At 33.7% G+C, this 16261-nt stretch overlaps 1 protein-coding gene across 4 annotated transcripts in view; it reads left to right on the top strand.

Moving 5' to 3' along the window:
• The window catches only part of LOC114034228 (chromodomain-helicase-DNA-binding protein 1), a 118445-nt gene that overhangs the window by 68614 nt on the left and 33570 nt on the right, over positions 1–16261 (top strand). For all 4 annotated transcript variants that reach the window (XM_027849827.1, XM_027849828.1, XM_027849829.1 and 1 more), the window contains exons 17-26: positions 1038–1190; positions 2959–3030; positions 3599–3748; positions 5687–5835; positions 6016–6112; positions 6202–6297; positions 12730–12906; positions 13112–13272; positions 14628–14669; positions 15697–15827. In XM_027849827.1, coding sequence (XP_027705628.1) covers positions 1038–1190; positions 2959–3030; positions 3599–3748; positions 5687–5835; positions 6016–6112; positions 6202–6297; positions 12730–12906; positions 13112–13272; positions 14628–14669; positions 15697–15827 — 1228 coding nt within the window. The remainder of the gene's footprint in view (positions 1–1037; positions 1191–2958; positions 3031–3598; positions 3749–5686; positions 5836–6015; positions 6113–6201; positions 6298–12729; positions 12907–13111; positions 13273–14627; positions 14670–15696; positions 15828–16261) is intronic.

Below are 16261 nucleotides of genomic sequence, written 5' to 3' on the forward strand. Positions count from 1 at the left end.
TGTGTGTGTGTGTGTGTGTGTGTGTGTGTGTGTGTGTGTGTGTGTGTGTGTGTCATATTCCTTCAGGAAAAGACAGCTTGCATTTTTTTTTTCAGCCAAACACAAGGTTTATTAAAGATCTGCCACATTAGCCAGACACTTAAGGACTCTAAGAGTCTGTGAGGTATTGTCCAGATTCTAAGAATCTGAGCATCTTAAAGGAGACAAGATGGACCTTATATACAGAAATGATGCGGTTTAGAGGTTCAGGGATGCTGGGACCCCAAAATCACAACACATGGGTCCTGCCCGAAAGAATTTGACCCAAGCCTTCTTTCAGCCACACACAAGGTTTATTAGAACATTCATCATATTGGGCAGACTCTTAAGGAGTCTGAACATTATAAGAATCTGATCAGTGGCTAGATTATAAGAATCAGAGCCGTGGCTAGATTTTAAGAATCCCAGCCGACAGCTTGCATCTTATAAAGGACGTTAACACCCAATCAACAACAGGTTGGTTGAGACTTGAGGAATTTTAATGACATTGAAAATCAGGTGTTTTGACCTTATGAATAAACTTCTATTACAATTAAGATTCCACTTGAATTTTGAATGCAGTAGTGAGAGGGTATTGGCTTGTTTTTTCACTTCACTTCTAGTTTGTCTTTTCTTGCTGGTGCAAGGTTGGTCTGGAGCAGAAATCTTTTCAAGACTTGGCATTGAGTAGAAAGTATATGATGAAACCTGAATTTTTGTGTAGGAAAAAAAAAATTCAGCCTATAGTGACATACAGTAGTAAATAAATTTCAACTGAAGGAAGCTTGGGAAAAGCAGATTAAAAGATTTTTAAAGGAGCTTGAGTATAATAATAGTCACTCAAATTTATATAGGTCTTTAAGAGATAAATATGAACTAAAACTTCTTTTCAAAATAGCTAATTTTATTTTTCATCATGTTGTTCTTTAACCTATATGTAACAAATTTGCTATGAAGGATTACATTTGATTGCATCTTTTTTCATAATACACAATAATTATAACTGATTTCTTCTTTAGCATTTAATCCGAAGTAGTGGAAAATTAATTCTTCTTGATAAGCTGTTGATTCGGCTAAAAGAACGAGGCAACAGAGTTTTGATTTTCTCTCAAATGGTGCGGATGTTAGACATACTTGCAGAATATTTGAAGTATCGTCAATTCCCTTTTCAGGTAAGACTCACTTTAAACTTGAACTGTCATTATTATTGTTCCTAAATTTTAGTCTACTTTCCAAGAAAATTATACAAAATTATCTTTCAGACTTTTTAAAAAATGACATTAATATTCTGATCCTTTCAAAAGATCTCTTGCTTTTATCATTTTTATATTTCAACAACTGTCCTATTTTCTTTTTCTTTTTTATCTTTATTTCTGCTCATTCTTTACCTTTAGCCAAAGAACCATTATGTTCTTACAATTTTCCTACATTTTTTAAAGCTCTGTAAATGGCTTAAAGACATTCTGTAGGGATGGATCCAAATCCAAGGACACAATTAAATGATAGGCATATTCCAAGTAATAGTTTTAGATAAGAAAAGCAGAAGGTTAGGAATCTCAGGGCAAAATAAAAATATTTTCTCTGTTTAGAGGTCATTGTTTAGAGACAGTTTTTCAAATACAGCATTCCTCATGAGGCTTATCATGCCAACATGATTTTGAAATAACATTGCTAATAACCAGATCATACTCTGAAATTCTTGAACCCTACTATAACACTGTTTGGCTCATCTCTTTTATATAATTGTTCCTGTGGAAGTTAACTAGCCCCTTTGAAGCTGTTCAGCAGTAGGTAGGGTTGGTATCAATGTGATAGATAGTTTAAAAAAAATGTAAAAGTTCTATGAAAGGTACCAGGGTGTTTTAAGTGTTTTTTAAATGCCTTATGTTAAGTTCATGAGTTTATAAGTGCCACAATAGTGGATGGTAGTATAGCAAAAGTAGACATAATCTCTCATAAAAGGGAATTCAATTCTGTAGATAATTATTTAGCACCTGCTTTGTACAAGGTACCCTGGCCTTTGATAATTAGTGTAGGTCTAGTTTTGACCTACTAAAGTATGATCTTTGAATCTAAGAGAGATTCCGTAGTTGTAAACTTCTTGAAAATAAAATTTGTTTCCTTGAGAAAAAGTTCAAATTATCCCTGCCATCTTAATCCCAATTGGTGGTAACATGATTTAATGTAAAGAGTGTTGAACAAAGAATCATAGAATCTGCATTTAATATCATACTTTGCTACTGTTGTGACCCTGGACAAATCGCTTTAATGATTTAGACCTCAGTTTCCTTATTTGTAAATGAGGGTGGTGGGCCAGATCTGAGACATCTAACAGTACCTGAACCAGATTAAAATGTAATTGGGATATAAAATGTATTTAACGAAATAAATAAAAGTAAAATAGAACATAATGTTAATATATGATTTTCTAATTCACTGTGTAGTAGACAGGGTCCTTATGTATGATATATCACTCACCCCCATTCGAGTTTGACGCACGACTAGATAACCTTTAAGGTCCCTTCTGCCTCTAGATATGTAATTCTAAGCCTCTTTGAACTTAAACCAACTGTCAGTTGCTCATAAATTCAACTGAAAAGTTAGTATTTAGTGCCAACTCTGATAGTAAGTTAAGAGTAATTGGCAAAGTTAAAATCATGCAGAAAAATTTTTGGCAATCTTTTAAATTATTTTTAAAGAAGCTTGTTTCATCACTTATGTTACTTCCATATATGACTCCTAAAAGAAAGGACTTACGGTACTTATTATCCTCTAAACTCACTGAGAGAGATTAGAACTACCTCAGTTTTATTAATGAGCTTTGTATTTTCATTCACATTTACTTTATTTTGCAATTTTATTTCATGTTTCATATAGGAATTTTGACTAAATTATTGTTTTCCTGTTCATTATCTTTAACTGATGCTTTTGTCATTCCAGAGATTAGATGGTTCAATCAAAGGAGAATTAAGAAAACAAGCATTAGATCATTTTAATGCTGAAGGATCTGAGGTGTGAATTTGATTATTTTCTCCCATTTAAACATTTAATATATGTATATCTCTTTAGTAACCATGATGAATTATTATTGTAACTTTGAAATGTCTATATATTGGTCAATTTGATTAAGAAAATTATTCTTAAGTAGATTTCTCCTTTATTTTGACTGTCAAAGAATTTTTTTTTATTCCTGTGTTAGAAAGAGAACTGTGCATTAAAGTTTTTATAGAATAAGTTATGATAAGGGTAGCTAGATGTCACAGTGGATAGAGCTCCGGCCTTGGAGTCAGGAGGACCCAAGTTCAAATCTGGCCTCAAACATTTGACACTTACTAGCTATGTGACACTTACTAGCTATGTGTCACTTAACCCCAGTTGCCTCACCAAAAAACAAACAAAAGTAAGTTATAATGCAAAGTCATTTGCTGAAAAGTAAATTTGCTTTTGACATTTAAAATTTGCTAATTCCATGATATCACTAGTTTCCTCTCAGAGAATTAATATTGTTACATCATCTGTTTCTAATGACATTCAACTGTGATGGATTTAAAAGTGTCACTATTTTCTTTTATTTCTATAGGATTTTTGTTTCTTACTTTCCACAAGGGCTGGAGGACTAGGCATCAATTTAGCATCTGCTGACACTGTTGTTATATTTGATTCTGACTGGAACCCACAAAATGATCTTCAGGCACAAGCTAGAGCCCATAGAATTGGGCAGAAAAAACAGGTACAAATACATCACCAGTCTGAAATCCAATCTTCACATAGGGCTTTTTAAATTGATATTTGTTCATTCTTTACTGTCTTTCATTTTTTAGGAAGATTGAATCTCACTATTAGGAAGGAGGGGCAGTTCTTGACTTGAGATCCACATCCTTAGGGGTATCTGGTTAGATTTCAGGGAATCTGTGAACTTGGATGTCAAAAATTACATCTTTAATTTCAGTATAATCAATTTTCTTTATAATCCTACGTATTTTACTTAACGCATTTAATAATATAATACTGACAAGAGATTCACAGACTTCATTTGTCTGTCAGAAGACGTTCATGATTCATAAAAAAGGCTAAGAAACCCTGTTCTAATTGATGTATAACTGAATTTCCCCAAAGTTCAACCAGTGACTTGAGAGTAAAGCTAATATTTAAGAAGACCATACCTTTAAAAAGCCCTGTTGTTTGTACATAAAAACATGGGAATAATTTCACACTTTATACTTTATTTGGAAGAGATGCTGGAGTGGTTTGCCATTTCCTTCTCCAGCTCATTTTACAGATGAGGAACTGAGACAAAAAGAGTTAAGTGACTTGGCCAGGATCACGTAGCTGGTAAGTGGCCAGGTTTGAAGTCAGGAAGATGAGTCTTTCTGACTCGAGGCCGAGCACTCTTATCTGCTGCTCTACCGAGGTGCCCTTTAGAAGCAGCATTGGACTGAAAGTAAGGGTACCAGGCTTAGCTCTTGGGAAAGCTTGGGCAAGTCACTCTTTTAGTCTCAGTTTACTTATGTGTAAAGTGAAGGGATTAGCTTAAATGATTTCTGTGGATGTTTCCATCTCTGAAGTTCTTTAATATTTTTGTGGCTGACTTCAAAATCTTTATTTATTGTCCCTTCTCTTCCAAGCTCCAGATTGGCATTTCCAGCTACCTACAAGACTTCTTCCTTTTACCTTAATCAACATGTCCAACAGTGAATTTATCCCCTTGTTCTCTGTTAACAACAGAAAATGCCTATCCTCTATGACATTTGTATTTTTGTACATTTTACTACCAGTTTTCTGTTCACTGGTTTGAAACCTTGAAATTAATATGTTTGGTTTAACATTTATTAAATGCCCACTATGTACAAAGCATTGTGTCTCTTCAAACTCTAAAGTTTTAATCATTTGCTACCGTCCAACCAGTCACCAAGTCTTATTAATTATACTCTCCAACTCTTATGCACAGTGTGCCATACACAGATTAAAGAATAAGTGAATGTTGAAGGTAGTGTCCAATCTCTCCATCCCATTCTTTCCATTTCCACAACAACCACCTGCTTCAGTCCTTTCTTATTTCTTATTTGGACCATTGCAATAGCTTATTAGCTGGTCTGCAGTCTTCTGATCACTTTCCCTTCAATACATTTTACATGTAGTCTGGCTGCAATCATGACAGCATCTTGCTCCAGAACTTTTAATGGTTCTCTGTTTCTGTGCACTAAAGTCTATACTCTCTAAAATCTGGTGCTATACTGTATTACTATAGCTAAGCTTCCTTGAACCATGCTTTTTGCTTTTTTTTTTTTAGTTTATTCAATGTCCCCATATCCATGATGTTCTAATTCTCCCTTCCCTTTGTGAAAATCCTATTCATCTTTCATGGCCCATCCCAATTCCATCTCTTCTACTACCTTCTCCAGTCTTCTCAACCCAAGTGATTTTTCTCCACTATATTTCTTTAGTATTTTGATACCTACACTATGGTTATTTTTGTTGTGTTTTTGCAACTAAATTAAAACCTTCTTCAAGAAAAGAGGCTTTTCATCTTTGTATTCCCATAAGACAAACTATTGCATGTAACAGTAAACTATATTGGCAGTTGTACTCCCTAACATGCTTCTTTGTAACAGTAGTAACTTTCTTCATTTTATAATTTATATAAATTGAGGTGTACTTTTTTATATAGGTTAATATTTATCGTCTAGTTACAAAAGGATCAGTTGAAGAAGATATTCTTGAAAGAGCCAAAAAAAAGATGGTGCTTGATCATCTGGTAATTCAGAGAATGGACACAACTGGGAAGACTGTTCTACACACAGGTTCTGCTCCCTCAAGGTAAATGTTTTATAAGCAGAGAGTGTCTTGATAACATCAAACAGTTGAGCTAGATTCTGATTTTTACATAGATTTTCATGGATGTTTATAGTTATACACATAAATATTTAAAGAAGTGTTTTTACAATACTGAATTAACTTGTTTATGTGTAATTCATGGTTCCTTTTTTTCTGCTTTAGTTCTACACCTTTTAATAAGGAAGAATTATCGGCAATTTTAAAGTTTGGTGCTGAAGAACTTTTTAAAGAACCTGAAGGAGAAGAACAAGAGCCTCAGGTAAAGAGAATTTAACACACAGAATTTATGTGGGAGAAGATATGGCCACACTTAAGTTACCAAGATTAAAACATTCTTTCCATTTATAGGAAATGGATATTGATGAAATCCTGAAGAGAGCTGAAACTCATGAAAATGAACCAGGCCCATTAACTGTAGGAGATGAATTGCTTTCCCAGTTTAAGGTATATTTCTCATTTTTGAAGCATTTTTTTTTTAAAAAAACAATTTATATGAAAATTGAGTATCATTTGGAATAGTGGTAAGAACACAGTTAACAGAATTTGGGAGACCTGGTTTAGTTCTTATTTCTGTGTTAAGTGGAAGTGCTTATAAGGTGCCTACCATGCTGAGAGGAGATATATGCCATACATTGGTCAAACTGAGAGACCTAGTTTTCCGGGGAAAGGGAAGGCTTAGTTGGGGCTAGACATATAGAACATGATATCCATCTTTAAGTATTTGAAACTATCGCGTGGAAAAAAAAGATATTTATTCTGTCTTGAAGCAGAGAGCAGAATTAGTAGTGATCAGTTTTGAGATGGAGAACTTGGCTTGGTGTTTAAAAAAAAAAAGGCTAGTTCCTAATTATCAGAACTGTTAAAGAGTGAAATGTGTTGCTTTAGAAGGCAGTGAGATATATGACTCAGATCTTCTAGCATGAGCATATCTTTTTAGGTCTAGGTTAGACTAAATGATATCTGGAGACCTGAGATTCCATGATGGTGGGTAAATTATATAACATCAGTGGGCCTCATTTTCCTTATCAACTAATAGGCTGCTTTCATTCCCTCATAATTCTGGCATTTTGTGATTAAGATACATAGTTTTTCCTTTGTTATACTTTTTAAGTATTTTTTTTCTTTTCAACTTAGTCTGCTGGAAAATAAAAGTTAGTCTGTTGGAAAATAAAAGTATATAGCCTTCTTAAAGAAAATGTTTGTCTTATTATGGTAGACTAACAATCAATGTAGTTAGGTTGTATAAACATTTTCATGTATTATTAACTCTTTTGTTATTTTCCTAGTCATGTATATTAAGGGTATTAGTAAGAATTTTATTTGGAAACAAAATATAATAAATTCATTAAGTTTGAGGATAAGGTTTTTCTTGACTATATATTTTTCATTGCGGGCAATTTTTTAGCAGAATCTGATTCAGCCAGGTTAGTTCCAGTTTGCTAGCCACTGAAATAAAATTATTGCAGTTTATAAGGTTTCAAATAAGAGATTCAGAGGTGTCACTTTTTCCCTCAGACATCTTAAGTAAATTAAATCATGTAAAGTAGCAAATAGCTATTATTGTAGGCACACATCCCCTAAATGTCAGTGCCTGAGATACTGCAGGAGGTTTTTATAGGGTGACATATGCATCTAACCTTAAAAGAAAGTTAAGTGTAATTCTTTATATTTTTTTAAATTATATTTTATTTTTTCATTCAGCAAAAATTCATCTCACCCTCTCACCCTAATTGAGACAAAGGAAAAACAAAACCCTGTTACAAACAAGTATAGTTAAGCGAAGCAAATTTCCACATAGGCCATGTCCAAATATAGATGTGTGCAGAAAAGAGAGAGACAGAGAGAGTGTTTCTTTAACTGTTCACTTTTCCATCAGGAGATGGGTGGCATGTTTCATTTAGTAGGAATCATAGTTCATCATGTACATTTTTCAGAGTTTCTAATACTTTCAAAGTTGTTTGTCTTTACCAGTATTTTTGTCATGGTATAATTTGTTCACCTAGTTCTGATCATTTCACTCCACATCAGTTCATACAGTTCTTCCCAGGTTTCTCTAAAAAACATACTCTTCATCACTTTTTAAAGCACAGTAGTATTGTCTCATTTATTTACTGTAACTTCTTCAGTCATTTCCATTTTGCAGGAACCTCCCAAAATTCCCATGCTTTGCCACGTTGAAAAGAGCTATAAATATGTTTGTACATCTTTAGAGTCTGCTTTGCTTAGGATTAATTCTTTCTTTAATCTCCCCTCCCTCTAATTCTCCCTTTTCCTTTCTCCCCTTTGTTTCCTCTTAATTTGTAGAATGAAATGTTTTCTACACCCCACTCTGTATTCTTCCGCCTTTTGACAAGTTCAGATGACACTGAGGTTCAAGTAAAAGTCATTTTTCTCATCTCATCTCACTGTTTGTCTATTTGTGTACCCCTGATTATGTGAGATGATTTTCCCTAGACTTATCCCTCCCTTGTATATTCCTCTTCCTCTTCCTCTTCCTCCTCCTAAGATCATCAAGACAGAAAACCACTCCCAGGTCTTCTGTCTATATAGATTCCTTCTGTTACCCCTGATAGTGATAGATAGGTTCAGGAGCTACGTATATCGTCTCCCTCTATTTGAATGTAAGTATTTTATCCTTGTTTTAGTCCTTTATGATTGTTATTCAAATTTACCTTTTTATTAAAGTTACTCTTATCACCTGTGTTTTGGGCTTCAAAGTTTCTACACAGCTCTAGTATTTTCATCAGGAATGCTTGAAATCTTCTATTTCATTTTTCCTCCATAGGATTATATTCAGTTATGCTGGGAAAATTTTTCTTGGTTATAACCTGTATCCTTTGCCTTCCAGGATATTGTATTCTAAGCTCTCCACTCCTTTGCACTGCTGACTGCTAAATCATGTGTGATTTTTGACTGTGCCCCCTCAGTACTTGATTTTTTTCTTTCTGGCTGCTTGCACTATTTTTATTTTGACGTGAAAGTTCTGTATTTTCACTTTAATGTTGTTGCTAATTTTCATTTTGGATTTGTTTTTGTTTTTGTTTTGTTGTTCAGGAGGTGACCAGTGAATTCTCTTCATTTATACTTTGGCCCCTGGTTCTAAGATCTGGGCAATTTTCTTTTAAGATTTCTTGAAAGATGATATGTAAGCTCATTTTTTTGGTCATGCATATAATCCAATGATTCTTAATTTTTTTTTCTCCTTGATCTGTTATCCAAGTCAGTTGTTTTTGCTTTGAAATATTTTACACTTCATTTCATTTTTTTTTCTAGTCTTTTGTTGTTCTTTTAATATTTTGTTTCAAGGGGTCACTGACTTCCATTTGGTTCATCTTAATTTTTAGGGAGATGGTTGGTTATTCCAAGCTGTTATTTGCCTTTCCAATTCTCTTTTCCATAACTTTCATTTCTTTTCTGTTTTTTCCCTCAAACAGTCATTTCTTTATTAAAAAAAATTTTAAATTCTCCATTTAACTCGTATTTCAAGTTGTCCAGAAATTCTAGTTGACTTTGTATCCAAGCTGTGTTTTTCTTTGAGACTTTCCCTGTAAATGTTTTCTGAGGGCATTGACTCTTGTGTTGACCTCAGGGAAAGTCAGACTAGAGACTTGGAGGCTTTCGGTGCTCCCAGGGCAAAGTCTGATTGCTGCCTCCTTGGTCTTATCTCTACAATTTGAATCTGAGCCATAGTGGACTGCTACTGGACACAGACACTGTCAGTCAACTGGGAAGCTGGGAAGGTTCAGAGTGACAGAATTATAAGTTTTTCTTTGGTCTGGGAATCCGGCCTTAGTTTTCCTCTGGCAGATTTCAGATAGGGCTAGAAGCTAAAACTGAAATGCCAAGTTACACCACTGCTACTGGCTTCTGAACTTGCTTCTGGCTTACATCTCCCAAACAGGGGACCCTTTCTCAGTCCACCCTTCATCTTTGAACCAGAACTAAGCAGTGAACAATAAAGCTGACACATGGCACCTGTTACCATTTCAATGCTCTGGCATTGGTCTGGGGTTGACCTAAGGCGTCCTCTCCCTCTGGGACACAGCCTCTCCCTAGACTGGTCTTCTCTTGCATTGCTCCTGGTCAGACTCTATCTGTAGTCTGAACAGTGTTCTCTATCCTTCTCCCTATGTTCACCTGGGTTGGCAAAATGACTTTGACTTTTTTTTTTTAGTTTCAATTTCCCTATTAAGATTTGATCTGGTGCATTTACTAGATTTGTTCAAAGGAATTTGAAAGGACTTCAGTGTATCACTTTCTGCTACTCTGCTTCTTGATTCTACCTCTCAAGTATTATTCCTTATACACAAAAAAAGCAGTTATTTTCATCAAAACATTTTAGTTTAGTTGTCACATCCTCATCTGTGTTGACTGCCTCTCCAATAATTTTAGTAGTATCCAACTGAAATTGATTTTTAAAGTGATCAAACCAATAAAGGCTTTCAGTAAAAAAATTCTTCACTGTTCACTTGATTTCAGTTGTCTTTCACTGACTTATTTAAATGTTAAGCTTTTGTCTGAATGGCTGCCCTGCTAAGATAAAATCTTCTTTTGATTGTGATCTTCAATTCATACAGTTAATGGATTGCTACTAGCAATCCACATGCTTTATTTCTAACATTATAATATTTCTTTTACTGGTAGTTATTTGCAAACCATAGAAAGCTAATGCAACTTTGCCTTTTTATTTTATTTTACTGTGTTTTATATAATATTTTGTATCATAGATTCAGGCATTCTGACATTGCATCTTATTTTAGAGTTACTATGACCATGTCCTACTTTTCAAGTACATATTTTTTTTGTTCTAATGTAATAACACACCTCATCATTTTTGCACTGGCATATTTTCATTTACTGTGTTTTTTTTTTTCTTGTTCATTTTGATAAGAACTACTTTATTTTTATTCATTCATTCATTCATTCATTCATTCGTTCATTCATTCATTTATTTATTTATTTAAACAATTTGGCTTCCATAGTTCTTTCTTTGGGTGTGGATAGCATTTTCCATCATGAGACTTTTGGAGATGTCTTAGATCCTTGTATTGCCAGGAAGGGTTAAGTTTATCAATATTAGTCATCACACAACATGGCTGTTATTGTGTACAATGTTCCCTTGGTTCTGCTTACTTCACTCAGCTTTCTAGGTTTTTCTGAAGTCAGTCTGTTCATCATTTCTTATAGCACAATAGTATTCCATCACATTCATATACCACAACTTGCTCAGCCATTCCCCAATTGATGGTCATCCTCTCAATTTCCAATTCTTGGCTACCACAAAAAGAGCTGCTGTGAATATTTTTGTACATGTAGATCTCTTTGGGATATAGCCCTAGAAGTGCTATTGCTGGGTCAAAGGGTATGCACATTTTTATAGCCCTTTGGGCGTAGTTCCAAATTGCTCTCCAAAATAGTTGGATCATTTCACAACTCCGCCAACAATGCATTAGTGTTCCAATTTTCCCACATCTTCTCCAACATTTATCATTTTCCTGTTTTGTCATGTTGGCCATTCTGATAGGTATGATGTGGTACCTCAGAGTTGTTTTGATTTGCATTTCTCTAATCAACAGTGATTTAGAGCATTTTTTCATATGACTGTAGATGGCTTTAATTTCTTCATCTGAGAACTGTCTGTTCATAGATAAGGGCTACTTTAAAAAAAATTAGCACAACCATTGGCAATATGGTACACAGCAGGACATTATGTCCACACTAGACAATAAACAAGGGCAGGATGATGATATGTTAATTGAATTTTGGGTCATTTAAAATATAACCTGGTAACATTTTATAATTCACACTAAATTGAATTTTGCATTGTTTTAACTAACATTAATTATAACCTCGCTATAGCTAAGAGGTCATAAGCCTCTTGCATGCCACATGTTCCAGTATCTTGAGTTCATATAGACACTCTTTTCATATCGAAATTCATCCGATGTTCCCTTGCTCACCTACCAAAACCTCCCCTTCCTTGGGAGCTTTGTCAAGGGGATAATTGATACCTGTCTTTACCTCTTGAGAGGCCTCTGCAGAGAGAGTACCTCATTTTTCTGTAAGGGCTGGATAAACACCTTTCCTCACATTCATCCAGAGGTAACAAGTTAACTGGGGATCCCTTCTCTTCCAGGTTCATATAGTAACAGTTTTTACAGGTTCACACATTCACTATTATCATGTAGTAACAATTTGACCTCCCTCATGCTATTAGAAAGCAAGACACCTTCCAAAAATACCATCCCTTAGTCTACCCCAGGCCTGTTGTTAAAAAGCATTGTCTCGATGAGAATGGAAGTCTGCCCGGGGAGGGGACCTGAGCTATTTTTCCAGAATATACAGAGTCCTGGGGCAGCTAGGTGGTGCAGTGGATTGAGCTACGGCCTTGGAGTCAGGAGGACCTGAGTTCAAATCCAGCCTCAGACACTTGACACTTACTAGCTGCCTGACCCTGGGCAAGTCACTTAACCCCATTGCCTCATCAAAAAGCAAAAAAACCAAAAACAGAGAATATACAGAGTCCTCAGAGGGGAGGGGAGGTTTAATAAATGATTATTAAATTGAAATCAACCAGTAATTTTTGTCCTGAGACTTTTTTTTTTTTAATTTTTGCTCTGATATATCATATTGTATAATAACAAAGATTTTGTCAAGGAGATTAAAGAAAAATAGAATCTTAGACCTTGAAGGGAATTTGGAGATTGCATAGTCAAGCCCCCTTATCTAATAGATTATAAAAGAGAAACCCAAAGAAGATAAGGTCAATTTATGATTATACTCATGGGGAAAACAATGTTTCCTTAATATTAAGGAGCTGTAATTATTATGTGATTTTTTTTTCAGTGATCTTTTAAAAATTCCCATTTTTATTAGGTAGCCAATTTTTCAAATATGGATGAAGATGATATTGAATTAGAACCTGAAAGAAATTCAAGAAATTGGGAGGAAATCATTCCAGAAGATCAAAGAAGAAGGCTAGAAGAAGAAGAAAGACAAAAGGAACTTGAAGAAATATATATGCTACCAAGGATGAGAAACTGTGCAAAACAGGTAGCCTTTTAATGTAAAATATGTTTATATTGGATATGGTAATAAGTCATACTTGGAATATCTTTTTGTGACTTGGAAATATTTATGAATTTTCTGATAACTAGATACAGAATGAAACATGTATATTTGTGCATGTACATGCAATTATTTCTAAGAGTATTATTATTTTGATTACTTAGAAATATTTGCCACCTTGACATTCCAGATTAGCTTCAATGGAAGTGAAGGCCGACGCAGCAGAAGTAGAAGATACTCTGGATCCGATAGTGATTCAATATCTGAAAGAAAAAGGCCAAAGAAACGTGGAAGACCAAGGACTATCCCACGAGAGAATATTAAAGGATTTAGTGATGCAGAAATTAGGCGGTAAGATTAAATAAAACCATTTTGCTTCAACTTGACATTATACAGGGTACAGCTAAAATAACATCAAACTCTCCCATCTTTCCAAAGGTCAAGTTCAACTTATGCAGGAATTGAATTTGTTAACTAAGATTTGTTTCACAAGCAGTTTTGTGGTTCTCTTCTGTCTGGTATTGGCCTTGCATTTCTTCCTATTTATGTACTATTAGGTTATTTAAAATGTTGAATACCTAACTTAATGTTTTTGGTCCCATAATGTAGCTAGCTTAAAAATTATTGCCATTTTGAGTAATAAAAGTATACATTGACACATCAGTTTTTTTCATCTTCTACTCTCTTTTTTTGGTAATCCATACCATTCTTAATATGTTGAAGAATCCAACTCTATTTTTATGAAGGGATAAATTACTTGCATATTTTTTCTATAAACACTGCAATGATTTTTTTTTTTAAGAACCATGTTAATTAAGATATTTGAATTGAGAGTAGCAATTGGGAAGTAAGGTCAGATAGCTATGCAGTATACAGTGGAATATCCCTTCAAATATGTTCATGTATGTGCAAATGCATTTCTTTAATGGTAGTGGGAAAATAACTGTCATTTTTGTTTATGTAATCTTTTTTTTGGATTTGAAGTTTGTAAAAATGTTATTCACTTCTGTATTTTCAGAGTTTCTATTTAATATTTCTATTAAAACCATTGTAACCTTTTTCTTTTAAATTATAGACATGCCATAAAGTTCTTCTCCACCAGAAAGCTTAAAGTGCTGCAGCTATTATTAAAGATGCTTTCATGCCTATTTGAGTGGTTGGAGCCTTTCTTTAGAAGAGGCATTTGACTCTTCTTCCTTTCCATAATCACTCATATGTTTTTGTTTTTAAATAAGATTTTTATTTTTCAGTATTGGTGTCACCTCATAACTTGGAATTTAAATCCTTGAGTAATTATCAGAATTCTTTACTTTCATCTTGACTGTATCAAGGGAGTGTTAATATGGTTGTCACCCACCCTGAATTCATTGACGCCTACATTTCCTATGACTTAATGTCTAGCTCTGAAACAATTTTTTGTCTTGTGAAAATAATAAAATAATTTCTGAAATAAATTTTAGCTTCTATTGTTTTATTTGTACTGGTTTCTAAAATTAGTATAAGACTGGGTTTTTAAATATGTGTATACTATGGATGGGGGGGCATTCTTTTTTTTTTTGCATTGTCCATTTAGTTTGTTCATGATAGCAATACTTTGATTTTTTCCATTAATAAGCATTTATGCCCACTATTTTCTATAACTTGATATATTTTTAATAATGAAGTTTAGTTGAGCACACATTTAAACAGCAATTATTTTCTGTTAGGTTTATCAAGAGTTACAAGAAATTTGGTGGTCCTCTGGAAAGGTAAATGCAATTATCCTTGAAGTAAAATTTACTATTTCCAAATAGATGATTGTATTTGTTTTGTTCAGAAAATTTGTGCTTATGTTTTAAATTTAGGTGCTTCATTTTCACTTATTTTGAAAAAAGCATTTTTAAAAGAACCTTTTCCCCACCATTGGGAAGACTAATGTATTTTAATTTCTAAAATTCATTCCAGGTCAAAATTCTGTGATTCTTTAGATACTTTAGTGCTATCCTTATTTGCATAAGTTTGCTATGCAAATCTTACGAACATTCAAACTGAAAAGCCTTTGGTTTTTCTGAGCTGGCCTGTTGACTTCAGTAATAGTCAGTGATTTGAATATTCTTTTCCCTTTTTTTAGCCAAACTACTGCTAAAAATTTAATTTTGGTCAAACTGTCCACTAAATGCAGGAAATTACGTATTGTATTCTGATGACATTTCTTTGTTCAGGTAAAACATTGCATTTTAATAGCTAATTTTCATTTGGTTCCAGAAAACCTATTTGAGTATTATTCATTTGAACAAACTGTTTGCATAGTATTTGTATTAATGTCTTATCTATTCTTGGGAATCAAAAATGATACAAGCTATCTGTCTTATTTGATTTATTAATTACCTTTTAAACTTTGTCATATTTATCAGAAATGTTAACTGTTTCTTATCAGTTCATTTAAAAATTGTCAGGTGGTTCATTATCTCCAGATTAGAAAAATGACATTTTAACAAGTGATAAAAATCTTAACCACCCCTTTAACTTTGAAGATATTATACTATACTACTATGCTAATGGGAAAACGATTTCCCATTAAATATTTCTATGGTTTATTTTATTCAGGTTGTGTAGACTAGAATTTATAGTAACTTAACCAGAGCTAGAATAGCCTGTTACACTTCTCTACTTTTTCTTGATCATTTATGTAAAACTCCTGTAAATTTTAAAGTTCTATATAAATGGCAGCTATTGATATAGTCCACAACCTATTGTAATATACCTGATAAATCTTTTGCTGATATTTTATTTCAGATTAGATGCAATTGCTCGAGATGCTGAATTAGTTGATAAGTCAGAGACAGACCTCAGACGACTAGGGGAGCTGGTGCATAATGGCTGTGTCAAAGCTTTAAAGGATAGTTCCTCTGGACAGGACCGAACAGGTACAATGTTAAAGTACTATTGGAGAATTCTTAAAAATGCAAAAAAAAAGAGTGTAGATATTGGATCACAATTCTTATTGAACTTTAATTGGAATAATACTAAGTACTCGGCATGTTTTCTTCAGAAAATTTTAAAAATCCCATTGTTCATTAAATGCTTTCTGCCATCAGAAGAAATTCATAGATTTTTGTTTCATTGATTAAATGAATCATTTATTTCATTGAATTTCACTGACCTATACATATTCGTTTGCCTAGTCCCTTATGAATGGCACACTTAAGAAATATCTACTTGGGTTCCTGTAAAATGGGGGAAAAGGAGAAATGGCTCACATTATGGTGATAAGAAGGAATGATGTCATTCATTGATATTATTCATACCAGTGCTAACTTCTGTTACAGGTGCCTCAAATTGCCCAACGTGTTCTTAAGAG

The sequence above is a fragment of the Vombatus ursinus genome, unplaced genomic scaffold (assembly GCF_900497805.2).
Source record: "Vombatus ursinus unplaced genomic scaffold, bare-nosed wombat genome assembly UNPS02008614.1, whole genome shotgun sequence".
Classification (NCBI taxonomy): Eukaryota; Metazoa; Chordata; class Mammalia; order Diprotodontia; family Vombatidae; genus Vombatus; species Vombatus ursinus.